This window comes from Pongo pygmaeus, chromosome 2 (assembly GCF_028885625.2).
Source record: "Pongo pygmaeus isolate AG05252 chromosome 2, NHGRI_mPonPyg2-v2.0_pri, whole genome shotgun sequence".
Classification (NCBI taxonomy): Eukaryota; Metazoa; Chordata; class Mammalia; order Primates; family Hominidae; genus Pongo; species Pongo pygmaeus.
The window spans coordinates 194443638-194467530 of NC_085930.1; the positions used below are offsets into that span (position 1 = coordinate 194443638).

At 37.5% G+C, this 23893-nt stretch overlaps 1 protein-coding gene and 1 pseudogene across 2 annotated transcripts in view; both read right to left on the reverse strand.

The window, feature by feature from the left end:
* EHHADH (enoyl-CoA hydratase and 3-hydroxyacyl CoA dehydrogenase) overlaps positions 1–23893 on the reverse strand; it is a 67057-nt gene that overhangs the window by 37239 nt on the left and 5925 nt on the right. For both annotated transcript variants that reach the window (XM_054482779.1, XM_063662483.1), the window contains 2 exons: positions 10169–10341; positions 5556–5667 (listed from right to left, as the gene is read on the reverse strand). In XM_054482779.1, coding sequence (XP_054338754.1) covers positions 5556–5667; positions 10169–10341 — 285 coding nt within the window. The remainder of the gene's footprint in view (positions 1–5555; positions 5668–10168; positions 10342–23893) is intronic.
* LOC129034224 (eukaryotic translation initiation factor 2 subunit 2-like) lies at positions 20370–21963 on the reverse strand (annotated as a pseudogene).

A 23893-nucleotide genomic window follows, 5' to 3' on the forward strand; every position in this document is an offset into this window, starting at 1 on the left:
TAAAGATTCGTTCATTTTCAGACGGCATTTTAAGGAAATTGTGGAGAAGGTTGCTGTTGTAACCACTCTACTTTCCAGAATTACCTCTCTTATGGATTTCAGAAGATCAGAAAGGGTTAGCCACCTAAATCTATTTACTTATTAATTTCCTATGGGAACAGTGCCTACAAAGTTGGCACTTTTTTTCCTCATTCACATCAGTAGGGAATCTTCAACTTTCACAATTTAACTAATCTTTTTCTTTAACACTCTTTCTTAGAAAAAAAAAAATTCGGCCGGGCACAGTGGCTCACACCTGTAATCCCAGCACTTTGGGAGGCCGAGGCGGGTGGCTCACTTGAGGTCAGCAGTTTGAGACCAGCCTGGTCAACATGGTGAAACCTTGTCTCTACTAAAAATACAAAAAATTAGCCGGGTGTGGTGGCGCACGCGCCTGTAATCCCAGCTACTGGGGAGGCTGAAGCAGGAGAATCACTTGAATCCGGGAGGTGGAGGTTGTGGTGAGCTGAGATTGTGCCACTGTACTCCAGTCTGGGAGACAGAATGAGACCCTGTCACCAAAAAAAAAAAAAGAAAGAAAAAAATATTTTCCAAACCAAAGCAGGATTCTGAATATCGTGATTACTAATAGCTTTCTTATTAGTAGCGTATTACTGCTGTAACAAATTACCACAAACTTAGAGGCTTAAAACACACATTTACTATCTTATAGTTTAAGATGTCAAAAGTCTAAAATAGGTCAGCAGAAGGTGTTCCTTCTGGATGCTGTAAGAAAGAATGTTTTCCTTGTCTTTTCCAGCTTCTAGAAGCTGCCTACATTACTTGGCTTGTGATGTCTCCCGCCATCTTCAAAGCCAGCACATAGCGTCTTCTCTCTTCTCTGACCTCCTGCTTCCCTCTTATAAGGACCCTTGTGATAAAATGGGCTGAGCTAGATAGTCCAGGGTAATCTCCCTCTCAAGATCTTTAATGTAATCACACATACAAAGGTTCTTTTGAATGTAACATAATATATTCACAGGTTCTGGGAATTAGGATGTGGACATCTTTGGGGGCCAGATACCGTTTATGAAATGTGGTCTGGTCTGTTTAACAGGCACTATATCAGAAGCATGTCATGTTATTTCATTATTCCTTAAAACAACCATGTGGTTGTTTACTGATGAGAAAACAGAGGCTTAGAGGCGTTCAGAAGACCTCTCTCTCCTAAACCCCAGGCCTGTCTATCCAATTGTCTATTTGACATCTCCACTTGGATGTGTAACAGGCCTCTCAAACTTAACATGTCCCAAATGAAGCTCTTGTGATACTTCCTAAAACCTGCTCTATCAGCAGAAATCCCAGTCTTAGTGATGGCACCATCCTTCCAGCTACCCACTCCGGTCATTAGATCATCCTTGACTCTCCTCTTTCTCTCACATCTTGTATCTGCTCTGTCACAAAATCCTGTTGGCTCTACTTTCAAAATATCTCCAGAATCTGACCATATCTTATGATTTACATTGCCACCACTCAGATCCAAGCCCCCATCATCTCTCCCTTGGATTATGATAGCAGCCCTCAGTCTTCCTATTTTTGTCCTTGTCTCCAATTAGTATATTTTCAACAGCCAGAGTGATTTTTTGAAAAACCTAAGTGAGAGCATGTTACTCCTCTGCTTGAAACACTCCAATGCCTTTCTTCCTCATTCACAAGAAAAGCCAAAGTTCTTTCTATAACCTTCCAAGCCCAACAAGGTATGGCTTCATCTTCTACTACTTTTCCCCTACTCATTTCATTCCAGTTACATGGACCTTCTTGCTGTTCTTTGAACATTCTAAGCATGTCCCTGCCTCAGGGCTTTGTACTTGCTATTTTCTCTATGTGGGATTTCTTCCTCCAGATATTGGCATAACAAACTTCCTTATCTTCTTCAGGTCTTTACTCAGATGTCATTTTGTAGAGAAGCCTTTTCCAGCTACCCTACCTGAAATATTAATTCACCTCCCATTCCTAACATTTTATATCTCTCCCTTTCTGTTTTGTGTTTTCTTAGCACTTATCTCCACCTGACTATCTATCTATCTATCTATCTATCTATCTATCTATCTATCTATCTAAATTATATCTTAGGTAGGGATATGTGTGTGCATACAGTTGTGGTGGCTAGTCTCCAAAGTGACCCCCAGCAAGTCTAACCACTTGGTATTCAAGCTTCCTCCCATATTGAATAGAGAAGACCTGCATAGCCAATAGGAGAGTTTAGAAAAGATGGCATGTGACTCTAACGGTAGGTCATAAAAGACACTGTGGTGTCTTTCTGGGGGAAGCGAGCTGTCACATTGTGCGAATACTCAGGAAGCTCTATGGAGAGGTCCCCGTGCATAGGAAAGGAAGCCTCCTGCCAAGGTCAGCACCATCTAGTCATCCATGTGACTGGGTCATCTTGAAAGTAGATCCTCCAGGCCGGGTGCAGTGGCTTATGCTTGTAATCCCAGCACTTTGGGAGGCTGAGGCAGGTGAATCACCTGAGGTCAGGAGCTCAAGACCAGCCTGGCCAACATGGTGAAACCCTGTCTCTACTAATAAAACAAAAATTAGCCAGGCATGGTAGCGCACGCCTATAATCCCAGTTACTCAGGAGGCTGAGGCAGGAGAATCACTTGAACCCAGGAGATGGAAGTTACAGTGAGCCAAGATTGTGCCACTGCACTCCAGCCTGGGTGACAAGAGTGAAACTCCATCTCCAAAAAAAAAAAAAAGAAAGAAAGAAAGAAAGAAAGTAGATCCTCCAGTGCTAGTCAAGCCTTCAGATGACTACAGCCCTAGTCACAGTGTCTTGACTCCAATCGCATGACAAACCCTGAGCTATATCCCAAGTAAGCTGCTCCCAAATTCTTGACACAGAAACTAGGAAAAAAAAAACCTGTAAATTAAACCACGACTTACAATGAATCTGAGAGTCATCTCACTTTGAAAGCTGTGGGGAAAAGGACATTTTTGAATTGATGAAATATGACAATGATGATTATTGTGGTGATTATTGTTCTGTTCTTCATATAATCTCCATGAAGGCAGAAATTTTTGTTGGTTCAGTTCACTGTTATAGGCCTAATGCCTAGAAAAGGGCCCAGCATATGAGAGAAAATTAATAATTGCTGGATGAATAAATAAAAATTAAGTTGCACGAGGCATATTATTTATATGTGGTAGAGCTGGGATTCAAAGCCAGGTCTCTGATTCTAAAGCTTGTGCTCTTTTTATTGCCTGTTCTTCAGGATATAGTCCAATACCAAGATCTTCATCTCATTTTTCTTCAATTTTCCTCTTTTACTAAAAAAGACAGATCTTTGGGTATAATAATATATACCTGGCTGGGCGCAGCAGCTCACGCCTGTAATCCCAGCACTTTGTGGGGCCAAGGTGGGCGGATCACCTAAGGTTGGTAGTTCGAGACCAGCCTGACCAACATGGAGAAACCCCGACTCTACTAAAAATACAAAATTAGCTGGGCGTGGTGGTGCATGCCTGTAATCCCAGCTGCTTGGGAGGCTGAGGCAGGAGAATCGCTTGAACTCAGGAGGCAGAGGTTGCGGTGAGCTGAGATTGCACCATTGCATCCCAGTCTGGGCAACAAGAGTGAAACTCCGTCTCAAAAAAAAAAAAAAAAAAAAAAAAGGCTGGGCCCAGTGGCTCACACCTGTAATCCCAGCACTTTGGGAGGCTGAAGCAGGCAGATCACCTGAGGTCAGGAGTTCAAGACAAGCCTGACCAACATGGAGAAACCCTGTCTCTACTAAAAATACAAAAATTAGCCAGGTGTGGAGGTGCATGCCTGTAATCCCAGCTACTTGGGAGGCTGAGGCAGGAGAATTGCTTGAACCTGGGAGGCGGAGGTTGTGGTGAGTTGAGATTGCACCATTGCACTCCAGCCTGGGCAACTAGAGCAAAACTCCATCTCAAAAAAAAATTATAAATAAATAATAAATAATAATAATATATATCTAACAATTATGGAGTTATTACCATGTGTAGGGCTGTCCTAAGGACACTGTATGTATTAACTTATCCAATTTTCACCACACCACCATATGGTAGGTACTATTCCTAGGTACATTTATAAAGAAAATAAGGCACAAAAAAGTAAAATGACTGATCTAAATTCTTATTATTAGTTATATCTGTTTGAAGTATATTGTTGTATACGTTCTTTCTTCTAACCTTACCTCAACTGAAAATCTCTTTAATGTCTTACAAACAAATATATGGTAAATCTGAGGCAGGAGAATCACTTGAACCCAGGAGGCGGAGGTTGCACTGAGCAGAGATCACTCCACTGCATTCCAGCCTGGCGACAGAGTGAGACTCCATCTCAAAAAAAAAAAAAAAAAAAAAAAAAAAAAAATATATATATATATATATATATATGTATAAAGAGAGAGAGAGAGAGAAAGAGAGCAAATCCAGGGTCTCTAAATGTGGTCTAGTGTTGTAGTGTTCACATTCTCTATTGAGAAAGAACAACTTAAAAAGCACTGGGCTGGCCGGATGTGGTGGCTCACACCTGTAATCCCAGCACTTTTGGGAGGCCAAGTCAGGCAGATCACCTGAGGTTGGGAGTTTGAGACCAGCCTGACCAACATGGAGAAACCCCATCTCTACTAAAAGTACAAAATTAGCTGGGCCTGGTAGCACATGCCTGTAATCCCAGCTACTTGGGAGGCTGAGGCAGGAGAATTGCTTGAAACCGGGAGGTGGAGGTTGCCATGAGCCGAGATCATGCCACTGCACTCCAGCCTGGGCTACAAGAGTGAAACTCTGTCTCAAAAAAAAGAAAATAAAAAGAACAACTTGCATTTCTAGCTGATATCTTAATACTTGCAAATGAAAAATTTAGTCATTTTCATATTAAAATTTGAAAACATACCTTGAAAATTATGGTTTTCTCATTTATATTACAACTTTTTTTTAGATGAGTCTCGCTCGGTTGCCCAGGCTGGAGTGCAGTGGCGTAGTCTCAGCTCACCGCAACCTCCGCTTCCTGGGTTCAAGTGATTCTCCTGCCTCAGTCTCCCGAGTAGCTGGGATTACAGGTGCCTGCCACCATGCCTGGGTAATTTTTTTGTATTTTAATAGAAATGGGGTTTCACCATGCTGGTTTCCAACTCCTGACCTCAAGTGATCTGCCCATCTCGGCCTCCCAAAGTGCTAGGATAACAGGCATGAGCCACTGCGCCCGGCATATATTACAATTTCTAAATTAGTTCTGAATATAATGCACTCTATGTGAACACCAGTGTTTATGAATAGTCACTTGAACTGAAATAAAATCCTAAATTTGATTCGCTCTTTGCATACTTTCATTTAAAAGGCTCTCACGTTTGATCTTCATGATAACGTTTGAGAAGCTCAGAAAGGTAGTTCTCCATATTACAGATCAGAAAATCGAGAGGCCAAGAAGTTCAAGAATCCTTTTATGGTTACATAGGGAGTAGGTGGTCAAGCCAGAATTTTTCTAAATCCTAGTCCAATTCTTCACACTAATCTAGACAGTTGTTGCCAAGGTCTATACTGACCTGAGGTAATTAAGTCAAGTGCAGCAGGAACTCCAATGAGTCTGGGGAGAAGCTGGGTTCCTCTTGCACCAGGGAGAAGTCCCAGTGTAACTTCTGGTAAGCCAACTTGAGCCTATCAAATATTGAAGGCATAAAGGCCATTAGCATGAGATGATACGTTCAGAGTTAAGGCAAGCATTTCCCTGGATTTCCTGGATTCTCAAAAGCATGGTGTCACTGAATTCAGCAAGATTTCTACAGGGCAAATTAGTGCACATCCTTTTCTTTAACTAACAGCATAAACAGAGCTGTGCTGTCCCTAACTCTTCGTGTTGAAACACATTTTTAGCTTCTTACACATTTATTCGCTGACTGTAAAATGACCTGTCTCAGCCAACAAAAATAATATTCTTCGGAAACAACTTTCTGGAGTCCTGCAAGAATCAGGAAACAAGAAAGTGAAAAGACAACCCACAGAATGGGAGAGAATATATATATCATACAAATTATATATCTGATATAGGATTTCTATCTAGAATATATAAAGAACTTTACAAATCAATAATAAAAGACAAGCAACCTGTTAAAAATGGGCAAAGGATCTGGATAGACATTTCTCCAAAGAAGAGATACAAATGGCCAGTAAGCACTTGAAAAGATGCTCAATATCATTAGCCATCAGAGGAATACAAATCAAAACCACAAGGTAACACTTTATACCCACTAAGATGGCTATTTAAAAAACGACAGATAATAACAGGTGTTGGAGAGGATATGGAGAATACAGAATCCTCATACGTTGCTAGTGGGAATATAAAACAGAGTAGACACTTTGGAAAACAATCTGGCAGTTTCTTAAATGTTAAACATAGAGTTAGCATATGACCCATCAAATCCATTCCTGTGTATATACCCAAGAGAAATGAAAACATATGCACACAAAAATCTTGTATACAAATTTTCATGGCATCATGGTTCATAAAAGCCAAAAAAGTAGAAGCAACCCAAATGTCCATCTATGATTAGTGGATAAATGAAAGGTGGTACATCCATACAATGGAATATTATTCAGCAAAATCAATAAAGAACTGATTCATGCTACAACGTGGATGAACCTTGAAAACATGCTAAACAAAAAAAGCCAGTCACAGGAGACCACATATCATATGATTCTGTTTATATGAAATATCCAGAAGAGGCAAAACATGCTAAACAAAAAAAGCCAGTCACAGGAGACCACATATCGTATGATTCTGTTTATATGAAATATCCAGAATAGGCAAATCTATAGAGACAAAGTAGATTAGTGGGTGCTTAGGATAGCAGAAGGTGATGGAGGATTACTGCTACAGGACACAAGGTTTCTTTTTGGGGTGATAAAATGTTCTAAAATTTACTGTGATAATGGTTGCACAACTCTGAGAATATACTCATATACCATTGAATTGTACACTTTAAATGAATGAATTGTATGGCATGCAAATTACATCTCCAAAAGGCTGTTTTTTTTTTTTTTAAAGTCAGACAGTAATCTTAGTCCAGACAAGAAGGTGAGCTTGAGTCCTTTATTTTATTGCCTTTCTTGGCCCATTCCATTTAAAAGTGGCTAAGGATCTGTTAGCCATTTACAGGTATAAGGGTGAGAGGAGGGTACTTAAATGCGGACTGCCATTTACCCAGATTGTGATTCTAGCAGTTCCAAAATACCTCACACATGTGAGGCCTGTCTTACAAGAGGTTTTCCTAACAGTCATTCACCATTCTTTCCAACACTGCCCATCTCTACCTCTTTACTTATTGCTAGTAACTCAGATCTGCACTCAGGGTACAGGTTATGGTAAGAGGGACACAGAAAAGGAGCACTTAGGACATATATGCATATTTATTTATAAGCATTTATAAAAATTAAAACACCATTGGGAAATGGTTAAATAACTTCTGGTATAGCTATATGATTGAATATTATGCCGCCACTTATAATGATTTTTTTTTTTTTTTTTTTGAGACAGAGTTTAACTCTTGTTGCCCAGGCTGGAGTGCAATGGTGTGACCTCGGCTCACTGCAACCTCCATCTCCTGGGTTCAAGCGATTCTCCTGCCTCAGCCTCCCAAGTAGCTGGGATTACAGGCATGTGCTACCACGCCCAGCTAATTTTGTATTTTTAGTAGAGGCAGGGTTTCTCCATGTTGGTCAGGCTGGTCTTGAACTCCTGACCTCAGGTGATCCACCTGCCTTGGCCTCCCAAAGTGCTGGGATTACAGGTGTGAGCCACTGTGCTCAGCCTATAATGATATTTTTAAAGAATATTTACCAGAAGATTAACATGATTTCTCCTCAGAAGCCACAGAGGCCAGAAGGCATGAATGACATGCACAAAGTGCCAAAAGAAAACAACTATCAATCAAGAATTCTATACCCAACAAAACTATCTTTTGAAAATGAAGGCAAAATTAACACATTTCCAGATAAAGAAAAACTGATTTTGTTGTTAGTATATTTGCCCTACAAGAAATACTTCAGGCTTTAATGAAAAGACACTAGACAGTAACTTGAATTCACATGAAGAAATAAAGAACACTGATAAAGAGTAACTACATGGGTAAATATAAAAGACAGTAATAATGTATTTTTCATTTGTAATTCCTCTTTTTCTTATCTGATTTAGGACCACTATGTAAAGCAACAATGATAAATCTATGTTAAGCAGTACATAATGTATGAAGATATAACTTGTGACAATAATAGCATAAAGGGGCAAGTAATGGAGGCTACAGAGGAGCAAATTTTTTGTATATTATTAAAATTCAGTCAGTATTAATCTGAACTAAATTGTCATAAATTAAGATGTTAATTGTAATCACCAAGTTAACCACCATTAAGAAAATAACTAAAAATATATATAGTAAAAGAAACAACAAGAAAGTTACAAGGGTACACTTTTACATTTAACACAAATGAAAGTAGTAATGGAGGAACTGAACATAAAAACCAAAAAGCATAGAAAACAAATAGCAAAATGGCAGATGTTCTTCCTTATCAGTAATTACATTAAATATAAGTGTATTAAGTTCTCTAATTAAAAGACAGAGATTGGCAGAATAAAGAATATTTAATTATGTGTTAAATATTATAGTATAAAAATAGAGTATAAACTAAATACAAAAAAAGCCCAAATGTGGTCTTTTTTGTTGTTGTTTGTTTTGAGATGGAGACCCGCTCTGTCACCAGGCTAGAGTGCAGTGGCATGATCTCAGCTTACTGCAACCTCCACCTCCCAGGTTCAAGCGATTCTCCTGCCTCAGCCTCCCAAGTAGCTGGGACTACAGGCGCCTGCCAGCATGCCCAGCTAATTTTTGTATTTTTAGTAGAGACGGGGTTTCATCATGTTGGCCACGATGGTCTCAATCTCCTGACTTTGTGATCTGCCTGCCTTGGCCTCCCAAAGTGCTGGGATTACAGGCATGAGCCACCGCGCCCAGCCAATGTACTTTTTATTAAAGGACATTTTTCAAAGGAAAAAGAATCTGTAAGAAAAAATTACATACAAAAAAGACTAGAATGAAATAGAATGTTAATAGTGGTTATTTCTGAACTGTGAGTTTATGATGATTTTAGTTTACATCTGTATACCTTTTTATGTCCTCTAGTTTAGTAGAATAATGAATATTATTTTCATCATTAGAAAAATATATTAATTACAAAAATGCTACCATTATATATACTGTGATACACAGTGGTATCACAGACCTCATCTGACATGTCTAACAGCCTAAATTAAACCTATTTCTAGAAATGTCCCCGTATTTACTAGTTTTGTGATATTTTCCAATAGAAATTTGTCTTATTAGGTACTGATAATTATAAGGGACCATGAAACAGAAATCTTTGACTTATCAAGGAAGTATTTAAATGTATACTTAGAAGTGACAGCCAACATAATTTAATACTCATACTGCATGAGCATTGCATCAGTGAAACCTGATATGGGTCATAGTACTGGAGGTAGAGTCTCGGGGCTTTCTGTTGACTCAGGAGTTCCCCTGTAGTTGATGGATCATAGAGAGACCCTGGGGCTAAGGTTAAGGGAAACAAGGAGACAGAGGGCTCAGAGTAGCAGGTGTTTACTTACCAGAATGGAAGTGAAGTATTTGAACATTTTAACAATTAGTACCACTGTACTGGTACATAACAGCTGAAGTGGTTAACCAGTAAGCTAACCATTCAAAATTATCACCTCTGGGCTGGGTGCAGTGGCTCATGCCTGTAATCCCAGCACTTTGGGAAGCCAAGGTGGGCAGTCACCTGAGGTCAGGAGTTTGAGACCAGCCTGGCCAACATGGTGAAACCCCGTCTCTACTAAAAATACAAAAATTTGCTGGGCATGGTAGCGTGGCTGTAGTCCCAGCTTCTCGGGAGGCTGAGGAAGGAGAATTGCTTGAACTCGGGAGGTGGAGGTTGCAGTGAGCCGAGATCACACCACTGCACTCCAGCCTGGAAGACAGAGTGAGACTCCATCTCAAAAAAACAAATAAATAAAATAAAATACTCACCGCTGATACTTATGACTACATTTAGAGTTTGCGCTAAAGAAAAGCCCCACACACCAGCCACTATATAGAACCTTGGTTGTTACCTCTGAGTGGGCTATCCTATAGTGACAGCCCAGGGCCAGCTCTAGTCCCCCTCCGAAAGCCATGCCTTGGATTGCTGCCACCACGGGCTTCTCATTTCTCTGTATTTCATCTACTACATGTCCCAGTGTAAAGCCAAATGTCCTAGGAGCGCTGAAGCCATGAATATCAGCACCTAAGGGCACAAAGACAAGGAGAAAACAGAGTTGAGAAATACATGGGCATTGTTATATAACAGTAAGTTACCCGATACTCTTTAAAAAATTGTTTAATTTGTTTTATTTATTTCTTAATTTTTTTTAGAGTTCCTGATGACTCTTAAAAAGTCTCAGACCTCTTTGGGCCCTTACACTTCATCCTTGGCTGAAAACAAGTATATTGGAGAATGTAGAATGCTATGAGAGAAAATCCTCAAACCTTTACCAGGAATTCTGTAATTTTCTAAAATCTATCTTTCCATATAATAAGTAGTAACTCTAACTTTAAAAAAATTAAAAATCTCAGAAAAGAGGAATAGGGATTCTCTTCCAAAGATCATTATTCTGAGATTGAGTCAGCCTCTCTCATTTTTGTATGTGTGATACTGTTAATCAAGCCCGTTCACAGCAACTTAGCTCCGTATCTTTGTTAAGGGCATGAGTCATCACAGTATAAAATAACAGGGTAACATGTATACATATTTATGAGTTATATGTTAATCAACCAGCTTAGAATTATGTTTTTGTAATAGATTTTTATCTTCAATAAAAATAATATTTATTGCTTTTTCTGATTATAAAAATAACATGTATTATGGAAAATTTGAAAACCACACAAAATTAAAAAGAATGTGAAGATCACCCTAAATATCACTATACAGCCATAATTTAATATTTTGAGGAGTTCTTAGTTTTTTTCCACATGGGTGAGCGAGCATTACAACCTGAGCTCTGCCTTCTGTCAGATCAGTAGTGGCATTAGATTCTCACAGGAGCGTGAACCCTATTGTGAACTGCACAAGTGGGGGATCTAGGTTATGCTCTCTCTATGAGAATCTAATGCCTGATGATCTGAGGTGGAACAGTTTCATCTCAAAACCATCCCTGCCCCCCCACCCTCCCAGGCCTGCACCCCCACTCCCTACCCCTGTCCATGGAAAAACTGTCTTCCATGAAACCAGTCCCTGGTACCAAAAAGGTTGAGGACAGCTGATTTAGAGCATACTGTAAAATCATTTTTATATTTTCCTGTTTTCATATAACATTATACATAGTAAGCTTTTTCCTACAGCATTATCTATTCCTTGAAAACACTAAGCTTGGTACAAGTTTTAAAAATTAATTATTTTATATCTAGCCTATTCATCTTTTTTTCCCTTTTTGCTACCTGTTCCTCATCTAGCATCAATCCAGGAGTTAACCTTTCTTCTCACCAATTCATTATATTTCACTCTCTAGTCCAGTGTTTTGTTTTGTGTTTTCAATTCCTTTTGGTTCTAGAGAAACAAGATCAATTTCAATCTGAGTCTCAAGCCTATCATTCCTGTAGCTTTAGATTGAGATAGTTTTTTAGATAATAACAGAAATAAACAATTATTGGATAAATGCATCAAGCACTGTGCTAAGCAGTTTCATATGCTGTCTCATTTAATTTTCAAAACACCTAAGTTAAGCAGCATAACAATTCCCACTTTACAGGTAAGGAAGTTAATGCTTTGAGACAAGTGACTACTTCAGACATATGACTAATAACTGGTAGAACAGGGATTTAATCTTAGGCAATTTGACTACAAACTCCACATTCTTAAAAGCTATACTATATTCTTCTACTTATAGCATAAGGTTAGTATCATTATTATCCCAGTTTCTGAAAAACCAAAGCACAAACAGTGTAGTCATTTCACTTTTTAATTATTTCCAGCACATCAAAATCCAATTAATATTGGGATATTGATTTTATACTCAGCAAAACTGCTAAATTTTCTTATTAATTCTAACAATTTTTCAATAAATTATTTTGATTTTTCTACAAACACTATTGTATCTTCTGAATAATGAAGTTTTGTTTCTTCTTTTTCATTCCTTATATCTTTTGCTTCTTTTACTAGCTTTACTGGTTTATCAAGAACCTTGAATACAATGCCAAAAGAAATGGTGAGAGCAGTCAGCTTTGTTTTGTTCCTTTCTCATAAGGAAAGCTTTCAATTCGCCATTTTGTTTGTTTCCTGTAGATTTTTCAAAATGGATACCTTTTGCCTGATTAAGGCATTTTCTTTCTGTACCTCATTTACTAAGAATGTTTCTTCTTAATGCACGTCAAATGTTATAGAATGCTTTTTCTACATCTCGACATAATCATATAATTTTTCTTTTTAATCTTTTAATGGGATGAATTTCATTAATCTAGTGTTCAACCAATCTGATATTCCTAGGACAAAAGTGATATATTATGCTTTTTATATGTTGTTAGATTCAGCTTCACAATACACTAAGATTATTTAAAATTATTTTTATAGATTCGGGGGGTACATGTACAGGTTTGTTACACAGATATATTGCATAATGGTGAGGTCTGGGTTTTTGGTGTGCCTATCACCCAAACGGTGAACACTGTACTACTTGGTAACTTTTCAACCCTCACCCCAACCTCCTTGCCCTTTTGAAGGTCCCTATGTCTGTTACTTCCCTCTGTATGTCCATGTGTTCCCATTGTTTAGCTCCCCCTTTTTGTCCCTATTATTCCTTCATAATAGCTCCCACTTATAAGTGAGAATATGCGGTATTTGATTTTCTATTTCTGAGTTATTTTACTTAGGATAATGGCCTAAGGAAAGATGTAATTTCATTCTTTTTTATGGCTGTGTAGTATACTATGGTTTTCTTTATCTAATCAACCATTCATAGACCCTTAGGTTGATTCCATGACTTTGCTATCATTAACAGTGCTGTGATAAACATATGAATACAGGTATCTTTTGATATAATAATATATTTTCCTTTGGATGGATCCCCAGTAGTTGGATTGCTGGGTCAAATGATAGTTCTGTTTTTAATTCTTTGAGAAATATCCATACTGTTTTTCCATAAAGGTTGTACTAATTTCCATTCCAAATAACAGTGTATAAGCATATCCTTTTCTCTGCATCCTTGCCAACATGTTGTTGTTTTATTTTTTAATAATAGCCACTCTAAGTGGTGTGAGATATCTCATTGCAGTTTTGATTTACATTTCTCTGATGATTAGTGATGTTGAGAATTTTTTCATATGTTTATTGGCCACTTGTATGTCTTCTTTTGGCAAATGTATATGTCCTATGTGTACTTCAAAAAAAATTTTTAAGTATATATAACCAAAAGACAATGTCGACTTTTTAATGGAGTTAATTGGTTTTTCCTTGTTGAGTCGTTAGAGTTCTTATAGATTCCAGATATTAGTCCTTTGTCAGATGTACAGTTTGCAAATATTTTCTCCCATTTTGTAGGTTGTCTGTTTACTCTGCTGATAATTTCTTTTGCTGTGCAGAAGCTCTTAGTTTAATTAAGTCCCATTTGTCTATTTTTGTTTTTGTTGCATTTGAGGTCTTAGTCAAAAGTTATTTGCCTAGGCCAACGTCCAAAAGAGTTTTTCCTAAGTATTCATCCAGGAATTTTTATGATTTCAGATCTTACATTTAAGTCTTTAATCCATCTTGAATTAATTTTTAAATACAGTGAAAGATAGGGGTCCAGCTTCATTCTTCTGCATATGTCTCTCCAATTTTCCCAGCACCATTTATTGAATAGTGTGTCCTTTCCCATTGCATATTTTTGTTGACTTTGTTGAAGATCAGTTGGTGTAGGTATGTGGTTTTATTTCTGGGTTCTCTATTCTGTTCCACTGGTCTATGTGTCTATTTTTGTATCAGTACCATGCTGTTTTGGTTACCGTAGCCTTATAATATAATATGAAGTCAGGTAATGTGTTGCCCCCAGTTTTGTTCTTTTTCTTAGGATTGCTTTGGCTATTTGAGCTCTTTTTTGTTTCCATATTAATTTTAGGATTGTTTTTCCTAATTCCATGAAAAATGACATTGGTAATTTGAGACGAATTGCACTGAATCTGTATATTGTTTTGGGCAGTATGTCCATTTTAACAATATTGATTCTTTCAATCCATGAGCATGGATGTTTTTCCATTTCTCTGTGTCATCTATCATTTCTTTCATCAGTGTTTTGTAGTACCCCTTGCAGAGATCTTTCACCTCATTGGCTAAATGTATTCCTAGGTATTTTATTTTTTTGTGGCTATTGTAAATGGGACTGAGTTTTTTATTTGGTTCTCAGCTTGAACGTTATTGGTGTATAGAATGCCACTGATTTTTGTACATTGATTTTGTATCCTGAAACTTACTGAAGTCATTTATCAAGTGTAAGAGTCTTTTGGAAGAGTCGTTAGGATTTTCTAGGTATAAGACCACGTTATCAATGAACAGAGGAAATCTGACTTCCTCTTTTCCAATTTGGATGTCTTTTATTTCTTTCTGTTGCCTGATTGCTCTGGCTAGGACTTCCAGTACTATGTTGACTAGCAGTGGTGAGAGTGGGCATCCTTGTCTTGTTCCAGTTTTCAGGAGTAATGTTTTCACCTGTTCCTCATTCAGTATAATGTTGGCTGTGGTTTTGTTGTATATAGCTTTTATTATTTTGAGGTATTTTTTGATGTCTAGTTTGTTGAGGGGTTTTATCATGAAGGGATGTTGGATTTTACCAAATGCTTTTTCTGCATCTATTGAGGTGATCATGGATTTTGTTTTTTAATTCTCTTTATCTGGTGAATCACAGTTACTGAAGCATCCTAGAAACCCTGCAATAAAGCCCATCTAATATTGATGTAATATCTTTTTGAAGTGCTATTGGATTTAGTTTGATAGTATTTTGCTGATGATTTTAGCATTTATGTTCATCAGTTATATTGGCCTTTAGTTTTTTGTTTTCTTGTGTCCTTGCCTGATTTTGGTATCAAGGTGGTACTGCTTTCATAGAATGATTTAGGGAGGAATCTTTCCTCCTTGACTTTTTGGAATAGTTTCAGGAAGATTGGTACCAGCTCTTCTTTGTACATCTGGTAAAATTTGGCTGTGAATCTATCTGGTCTTGGGTTTTTTTTGGTCGAAAAATTTTTTATTACTGATTCAATCTCATAACTCAGTATTGGTCTGTTCAGGATTTCTATTTCTTCCTGATTCAATCTTGGGAGGTTGTATGTTTACAGGAATTTATCCATCTTTTTTTAGTTATTCTAGTTTGTGCATGTAGAGATGCGCACAGTAGTCTCTGAGCATCTTTTGTCTTTTTGTGGAATCAGCTGTACTGTCACCTTTATAATTTCTAATTGTGTTTATTTGAATCTTCTCTCTTTTTTGATTAGTTTAGCTAGCAGTATATAAATTTTTTTCTGTTTTCAAAGAACCAACTTTTCATCTCATTTATCCTTTGTATCTTCTTATACTATATTACGAACTTATATTTGTAATATTTTCATAAGTATATTTCTTTTTTCTGTTTTTATTTTTATTTTTCCATAGGTTATCGGGGTACAGGTGGTGTTTGGTTACATAAGTAACTTCTTTACTTGTGATCTGTGAGATTTTGGTGCACCCATCACCCGAGCAATATATACCGCACTATATTTGTAGTCTTTTATCCCTTGCCCCACTCCCACCCTTCCCCCCCAAATCCCCAAAGTCCATTGTATCATTCTTATGCCTTTGCATCCTCATAGCTTAGCTCCCACATATCAGTGAGAACGTACAATATTTGGTTTTCCATTCCTGAGTTACTTTACTTAGAATAATAGTCTCCAATCTCATCCAGGTTGCTGCGAATGCTGTTAATTCATTCCTTTTTATGGCTGAGTAGTATTTCATCATATAAAAATACCACAGTTTGTTTATCCACTCATTGATTGATGGGCATTTGGGTTGGTTCCACAATTTTGCAATTGCAAATTGTGTTGCTATAAACATGTGTGCAAGTATCTTTTTCATATGACTTTTTTCCTCTGCATAGATACCAAGTAGTAGGATTGCTGGATCAAATGGTAGTTCTACTTTTAGCTCTTTAAGGAATCTCCACACTGTTTTCCATAGTAGTTGTACTAGTTTACATAGTAGTTGTACTAGTTTACATTTCCACCAGCAATGTACAAGTGTTTCCTTTTCATCGGATCCACATCAACATCTACTGTTTTTTGATTTTTTGATTATGACCATTCTTGCAGGAATAAGGTAGTATCGCATTGTGGTTTTGATTTGCATTTCCCTGATCATTAGTGATGTTGAGCATTTTTTCCATATGTTTGTTGGCCAATTGTATATATTCTTTTGAGAATTGTCTATTCATGTCCTTAGCCCACTTTTTAATGGGATTTTTTTTTCTTGTTGATATGTTTGAGTTCGTTGTAGAGTCTGAGTATTAGTCCTTTGTTAGATGTATAGATGGTGAAGATTTTGCCCCACTCTGTGGGTTGTCTGTTTACTCTGCTGACTGTTTGACTGTTCCTCTTGCCGTGCAAAAGCTCTTTAGTTTAATTAACTCCCAACTATTTACCTTTGTTTTTATTGCATTTGCTTTTGGGTTCTTGGTCATGAAATCCTTGCCTAAGCCAATGTCTAGAAGGGTTTTTCCAATGTTATCTTCTAGAATTTTGATAGTTTCAGGTTTTATATTTAAGTCCTTGATCCATCTTGAGTTGATTTTTGTATAAGGTGAGAGATGAGGATCCAGTTTCATTCTCCTACATGTGGCTAACCAATTATCCCAACTGTGACCAAGCAGAGAATCAAATCAATAACTCATCCCCTTTTACAATAGCTGTAAAAAAATAAAATAAACTATTTAGGAATGTACCTAACCAAGGAAGCAAAAGATCTCTACAAGGAAAACTACAAAACACTGCTGAAAGAAATCTTAGATGACGTTAACAAATGGAAACACATCCCATGCTCATGGATGGGTAGAATCAATATTGTGAAAATGACCATGCTGCCAAAAGCAATCTACAAATTCAGTGCAACCTCCATCAAAATACCACATCATTCTTCACAGAATTAGAAAAAGAATTCTAAAATTCATATGGAACCAAAAAAAGAGCCTGCATAGCCAAAGCAAGACTAAGCAAAAAGAACAAATCTGGAGGCATCACACTACCTGATTTCAAACTATACTACAAGGCCATAGTCACCAAAACAGCATGGTACTGGAATAAAAATAGGCACATAGACCAATGGAACGGAATAGAGAACCCAAAAAATAAACCCAGATACTTACAGCCAACTGATCTTTGACAAAGCAAACAAAAACAAAGTGGGGAAAGGACACCCTTTTCAACTTTCACTGGAGTCATGTACCTAAAAGGATTATGGCTGCCTCTGCTGAGTCATGCAGGTTGTAAGGGAAGTGGGGGAAAGCTGGCAGACTCAGGCCTCACCCAGCTCCCACACAATCCAAAGGGCCGGTCTCACTCCCCGTCTAACAGCACCGAGTCTGTTTCTAGGCAGTGGGCAAGCAGGGCTAAGAACTTGCCCCAGGCTACCTACCTCCCAGCTGCATAAGGGCTTTAGTTCTTCCCCTGCCTGTGGAGTCTGCACTCCAGATTCCCACCCTCCCCCGAGTTCTGGCCAGGAGGCTTCTAGACTAGTTCAAATTGTTACAAAGTTCAGCTGCAGACTTTCATCTCCCTGTGGCATTTTCCCCATGCCTCTGGCCACCCTCTCGAAGGATCTCTGTGATGCTAGGCAGGAATGGCCTGCTTGGGGACCCAGCAAGCTCCCAGGACCTTTCCCGTTGCTTCCTCTACCCCTGTATTTCACATGGCTCTCTAAATTGACTCATCTCCAGGTAAGGTCAGAATCTTCTCCCACAAACTAGACCTTCAGTTTCCCCAGTGGGGGTGTGTGTTCGGGAATGGAGGATCTCCCTTTCCCATTTCCGCAGTTTGGGCACTCACAGTATTTGAGATGTCTCCTGTGTCCTGCAGGAGCAGTCTGCTTCCTTCAGAGGGTCTGTGGGTCCTCTTGGGATTCCTGATTTATTCCTGTAGTCATTCTGGAGCTAAAATTCATGATGTGAGCCTCTGCATGCTGCTTTGTCCATCCAAGTCAGAGCTGCAATGTAGTCTGCGTCCCGTCCACCATGATGATCCTTAATCCTCATTATTATTTTTTTGTCTTAATCTCATGTAGTTCTGCTCAGATCTTTGTTATTTCTTTTCTTCTGCTAGCTCTGGGTTTAGTTTTTTCTTGTTTTTCTAGTTCCTTGAGGTGCAACATTAGGTCGTAACTTTAAGATCTTTCTATATTTTAAAAAAATTTCTACCTTGATTTCCTCATTTACCTAATGAACATTCAGGAGCAAGTTGTTTAGTTCCCATGTATTTGTAGAGTTTTAAGAGTTCCTCTTGCTACTGATTTCTACTTTTACTCCACTATAATATGAAAAGATACTTGATATGATTTAGATTTTTTTGAATTTGTTGAGATTTGATTCATGGCCAAGCATATGATTTATTTTGGAGAATGTTCCATGCACAGAATGTCTCATGCACAAATAGAAAAATGTGTATTTTGCAGTTGCTGCATAGAATGTTCTATAAATGTGTCTATTAGGTCCATTTGGTCTAAAGTCTAGTTTAAGTCCATAGTTTCTTTGTTGATTTTCTGCCTTAATCATCTGTCTAGTGCTGTCAGCGGGGTTTTGAAGTCCTCCCCTGTTATTGTATTGCTGTCTATCTCTTTTCTTAGGTTGAGTAGTATTTGTTTTATAAATCTGGGTTGTCCATTTTGGGATGCATATATATTTAAGACAGCTATATCTTCTTATATTGAACCCTTTATCATTATATAATACATTCTTTGTCTTTTTACTGTTGTTGATTTAAAATCTGCTTTATCTGATGTAAGTATAGCTACTACTGCTCATTTTTGTTTTCTATTTGCACGATGTATCTTTTTCCACTCCATTGAGTTTGTGGGTGTTTTTACCAAAGGGTGTCACTTGTGGGCAGAATACGATTAGGTTTGTTTTTTTATCCAATTTGCCTGTCTATATCTTTAAGTGGAGGATTTAGGCCATTTATGTTCAAGGTTAATATTGATATATGAGGGTTTGTTTCTGTCATAATGTTGTTACCTAGTTGCTTTGTTGTCTCAATTTACACTAAGATTTTTATATCTACATTTATAAATGAAATTAGCCTGTAATTTTTCTTTTCCATACTGTCCTTGTCAGGTGTTAGTATCAAGGGTAAGCTGCCTCAAAAAATGCGTTGGGAAGTGTACTGAGTTGAATAGTGTTTACCCAGAAGCTGTGAGTGTGACATTTGGAAATAAGGTCTTTGCAGATGTTATCAAATTAAGATGAGGTCATGCTGAGTTAGGGTGGGCCTATAGAAAATCAGGAAAATCTAGACGTGGAGGAAAGAAAGCCATGTGATTAAAGTCAGACTGGAGTGATGCATCCATAGGCCAAGGATTGCTAGAAACCATAAGAAGCTAGAAGAGGCAAGGAAGGATTCTTCCCTAAAGAAAGCAGAGGAAGAATGACCCTGCTGATATCTTGATTACAAACTTCTATCCTCCAGAGCTATGAGAGAATAGATTTCTGTTGTTTTAAGCCACTTAGTTTGTGGCGATTTGTTATGGTACTCTAAGAAACTAATAGAGAAAGTATCCCCACTTTTTTGATTCTCTAAAATGTTTATGTAAAATTGGAATATTTTCCTTGACTTTGCAGTAGACCTTGCCAATGGAGTCTTCTGGGTCAAGTATTTACTTGGTAAGATTTTTGATTACCGATTGAATTTCTTTAATGATTACAGAACTATTTGAGTTTTCTATTTCTTCTTGAGTTAATTTTGAGAAGCTTTTTTTTTACATGTTCGTAATATTTTCATTATCTTTTTTCACTGTTACGATAACTTTAATTTATCTTGCATTCTACAGAAGTCTATGAACGATTTTAAAAAAGCACCTCTTTACCCCATGTCATGTTTCTCTGACAGTTGTTAAAGTAGGCTATACCTATGTCAACAGCTTGAGCATCAGCATCTTGCAAGGATTTCAGACCAACCAACCACTAGCCAAAGAACTTGGCAGCTTTTTATCTTGCTTTTAATACAATGGTATATCCACTCTGATGGCAAACTGGTCGAGGCACATATCCACAACACGCTTTGAAAAATCAGTGATTAGCAAATTAGTTAGCTTTGGCACAGAGCTGTGCTTGCTCGCCCGTGACAGTCTGGAAGCCAGTTTTGATACTGGCAACAGAACATCTAGAATGACAAGTTTCGCACTGTAGGAAATAAGAGTCGCATGTCCTTCTGCAGGATTGTGTCCAGTGATCAGCATGTGTGACAAGTGACATATTCCTTGATAAATCTTAAGACATTTTCTTTTTTTCTTTTTTTATTATTTTATTATTATTATACTTTAAGTTTTAGGGTACATGTGCACAATGTGCAGGTTAGTTACATATGTATACATGTGCCATGCTGGTGTGCTGCACCCATTAACTCATTATTTAGCATTAGGTATATCTCCTAAAGCTATCCCTCCCCCCTCCTACCACCCCACAACAGTCCCCAGAGTGTGATGTTCCCCTTCCTGTGTCCATGTGTTCTTATTGTTCAATTCCCACCTATGAGTGAGAATATGCGGTGTTTGGTTTTTTATTCTTGCGATAGTTTACTGAGAATGATGATTTCCAATTTCATCCATGTCCCTACAAAGGACATGAACTCATCATTTTTTATGGCTGCATAGTATTCCATGGTGTATATGTGCCACATTTTCTTAATCCAGTCTATCATTGTTGGACATTTGGGTTGGTTCCAAGTCTTTGCTATTGTGAATAGTGCCGCAATAAACATACGTGTGCATGTGTCTTTATAGCAGCATGATTTAGAGTCCTTTGGGTATATACCCAGTAATGGGATGGCTGGGTCAAAAATCTTAAGACATTTTCTATCTGTTTCTGTTGGAATCTTCCTTTACAAGTTGGTTATTACCATCTATAGAATCACTTGTACCCAATTCAGCCAACAAAAATGCAAGTGTGCTGACAATGTAATAGTTTACAGATATCTGTAAAGTTGACAAAAAATGTTTTCTTGGTTCCTACTCGGATGACCTGTGGAGGTTGCATAACGAATTTCTTTTTCTCCCCAGCAACCATATCTGGATTCTTTTCCCTCATGATGTTGAACACGCAATTCAGCAGCTCATCTTATGTGTAGTCTCCTTCTGAGCCTGCCCAAGCAGGGCCTACCTAATTACTGAATGAGATACCATCATCTTTTTTGCTATCTTCATCTTCTAGAGCTTCATCTTTCTCTAGTATTTCATCCTTATCTGGGAACTTGACATTCTTCTTTTTCTTCTTTTTATTGCCAAGCATAATGTCAAGGTCATCCGCTGGTTCAGCTGGTTCTTGAACATCACTTTCAATCTTAAGATCCTTTACACCTTCTTCAACTTCATCAATATCAAATATCTTTTTTGGTTTTTTTTTCTTTCGATTAAAGAAGTTCAAGTGATCTAGATCATCAGAAGCATCGTTTTTCCTACTGTCCTCATTGTCAGCTTCCAAATCTTTGTCCTCAGTTGGCCCTGGCTCCAAATTTTTTTTTCTGAAGGCTGTGTTTCCTGTTTGGGTATCCCTTTCCTCATCTAACATAAAAGGCTGTTTCTTCTTCTTCTTTTCTTCTTGCTCATAGTAGGATCAAAAATCATCTCATCTCCAGATATGGATGCGGTTCCAGTGGGCTCCGCATGGACGGGAAGTCACACAGGTCAGCCCCCAGGCCCCGCGGCAGCGCTGCTCCTGCTGATACCTCTCCCACCACCGCACTAGGCTCTTGCATCAGCCAAAGGGCCATTATCTTTCTTAAAGGCTACAGTATCTGCAATGGTATCCTTTTCATCATTCTTTATAATAATGCATTGCTTGGTGCCTTTTCTTCTCCTTCAATCTCTCCAGAGTTTGTCAGTTGTATTAGTCTCAAAAAACTAACATTGTTGTTCCTCTTGATTCAAATGTTTTCTATTTCATTAATTTCTCCTCTTTATTATTTCCTTTATTCTACTTGATTAGGGTGTATTTTACTGTTAGTTTGTCAGTTCCTTTATATAAATACTTAACTCATTACATTTCAGTCATTTTTCTTTTCTAATATATATATTTAAAGCTATAAATTTCCTGATAAGTTTTACTTTAGCTGCATCCCTCAAGTTTTATATTATGTTTTCATTGCCATTCGGTTCCAAATTTTTTCTAAATTCCATGATTTCTGTTTTTACTCAGAGGATATTGGAAATTAACTTCCAAACATATAAGAATTACTAGTTATATTTTTGTTATTGATTTCTAGCTTAATTGCATTGTTGTCAGATAATATATTCTTAATGAAATTTATTTAGATAATATTTTATAATTCAGTATCTAGTCAATTTTTGTAAATGTTCCAGATGTATTTCAGAAGAATGTATATTCTCCCATTTTGGGGTGCATTGTTCTATGTACATGTATTAAGTCAAGTTTCATAATCCCTAATGCTTTTTTAGAAGAATAATTTTTTCTGCCTCTGAACTCTAATTACATTCTCTCATCTACCTTCTTTCTTACAAAGAAATATCAAGTTCTTTATCATTCTGATCACTCTTTCCATGCGTCATCGTCATCATCTTGGGTGACAAACCTTAAATTTCCAAACAGTGAGTAAACCATTTAATAACTGGTTAAGGTTTGGGACATTATATTAATCTCTCCCAGGCTCAAAATCTCTTACCTGTAAATGAGGATTGTAGGACTAACTGAGAATTAAAATATAACGTGTTTAAAAATACTATTATTTTATTATTATTATTAATAAATAACCTACATGGTACTGGCACATAACAGGCAAGATAAATGGTAATATTATAGTGATTCACATTTTTATATTTATTTATTGCCATGATTCTAACATCTGTGTCTTTTCAGGCTACCATTAACACACATTAAATTTCTCTGGCTACTGTAAGGTTGAATAGGCCCCCATATCCAGGTGACTTTTGTCAAAGTGTATAATGTATTCATTAAGGAAAAGATGCCATATATGCCATTGAATACATCACCATTTCAGAATACTTTTGCTATATTTTGTCAATAATTTTACATCTTCACACAATAACCCAATAAAGCAGTGCCATGGCCACTGAGATGGCTGACTATCAGAAGAAAAATGAATTCCATTATGAGACTCTGTGTGAATTAAACAGTAACATTTACTGACCATCTTCCATGTGTGGGTACTGTAGTAGAGGCTTTCAGATATGTTATCTCACTTCATGTCACAAAAACCCCTTAAAATAGATATTATTGTTCCTACTTTATACATAGAGAAATTGAGGTTCAGGAAGTTAAAGAGATTTGTCCAAACCCATATATGGTGGAGATACATGCAATGCAGGTATATATCAGCAGGTGTATAATAGCCATCAAGTCTGGAACTAAATATACTCTAAAAGCCCAATCCACAATAAAAGAGACTAAGCCCTTCTCTGGGTCTCTCTTGTAATTCCTGTCCCTTTCTCCACAGTGTTTCTCATTCTCAGTCAAGTCTGTCATATCCATTACCTACACTAAGTTATTACCCACAAGCACAGCTAATGCAGTATTGGTCTCAGTCTGTGGCTGGATTCCAGAGATAGTGGGAGAGGGTTAGACTTA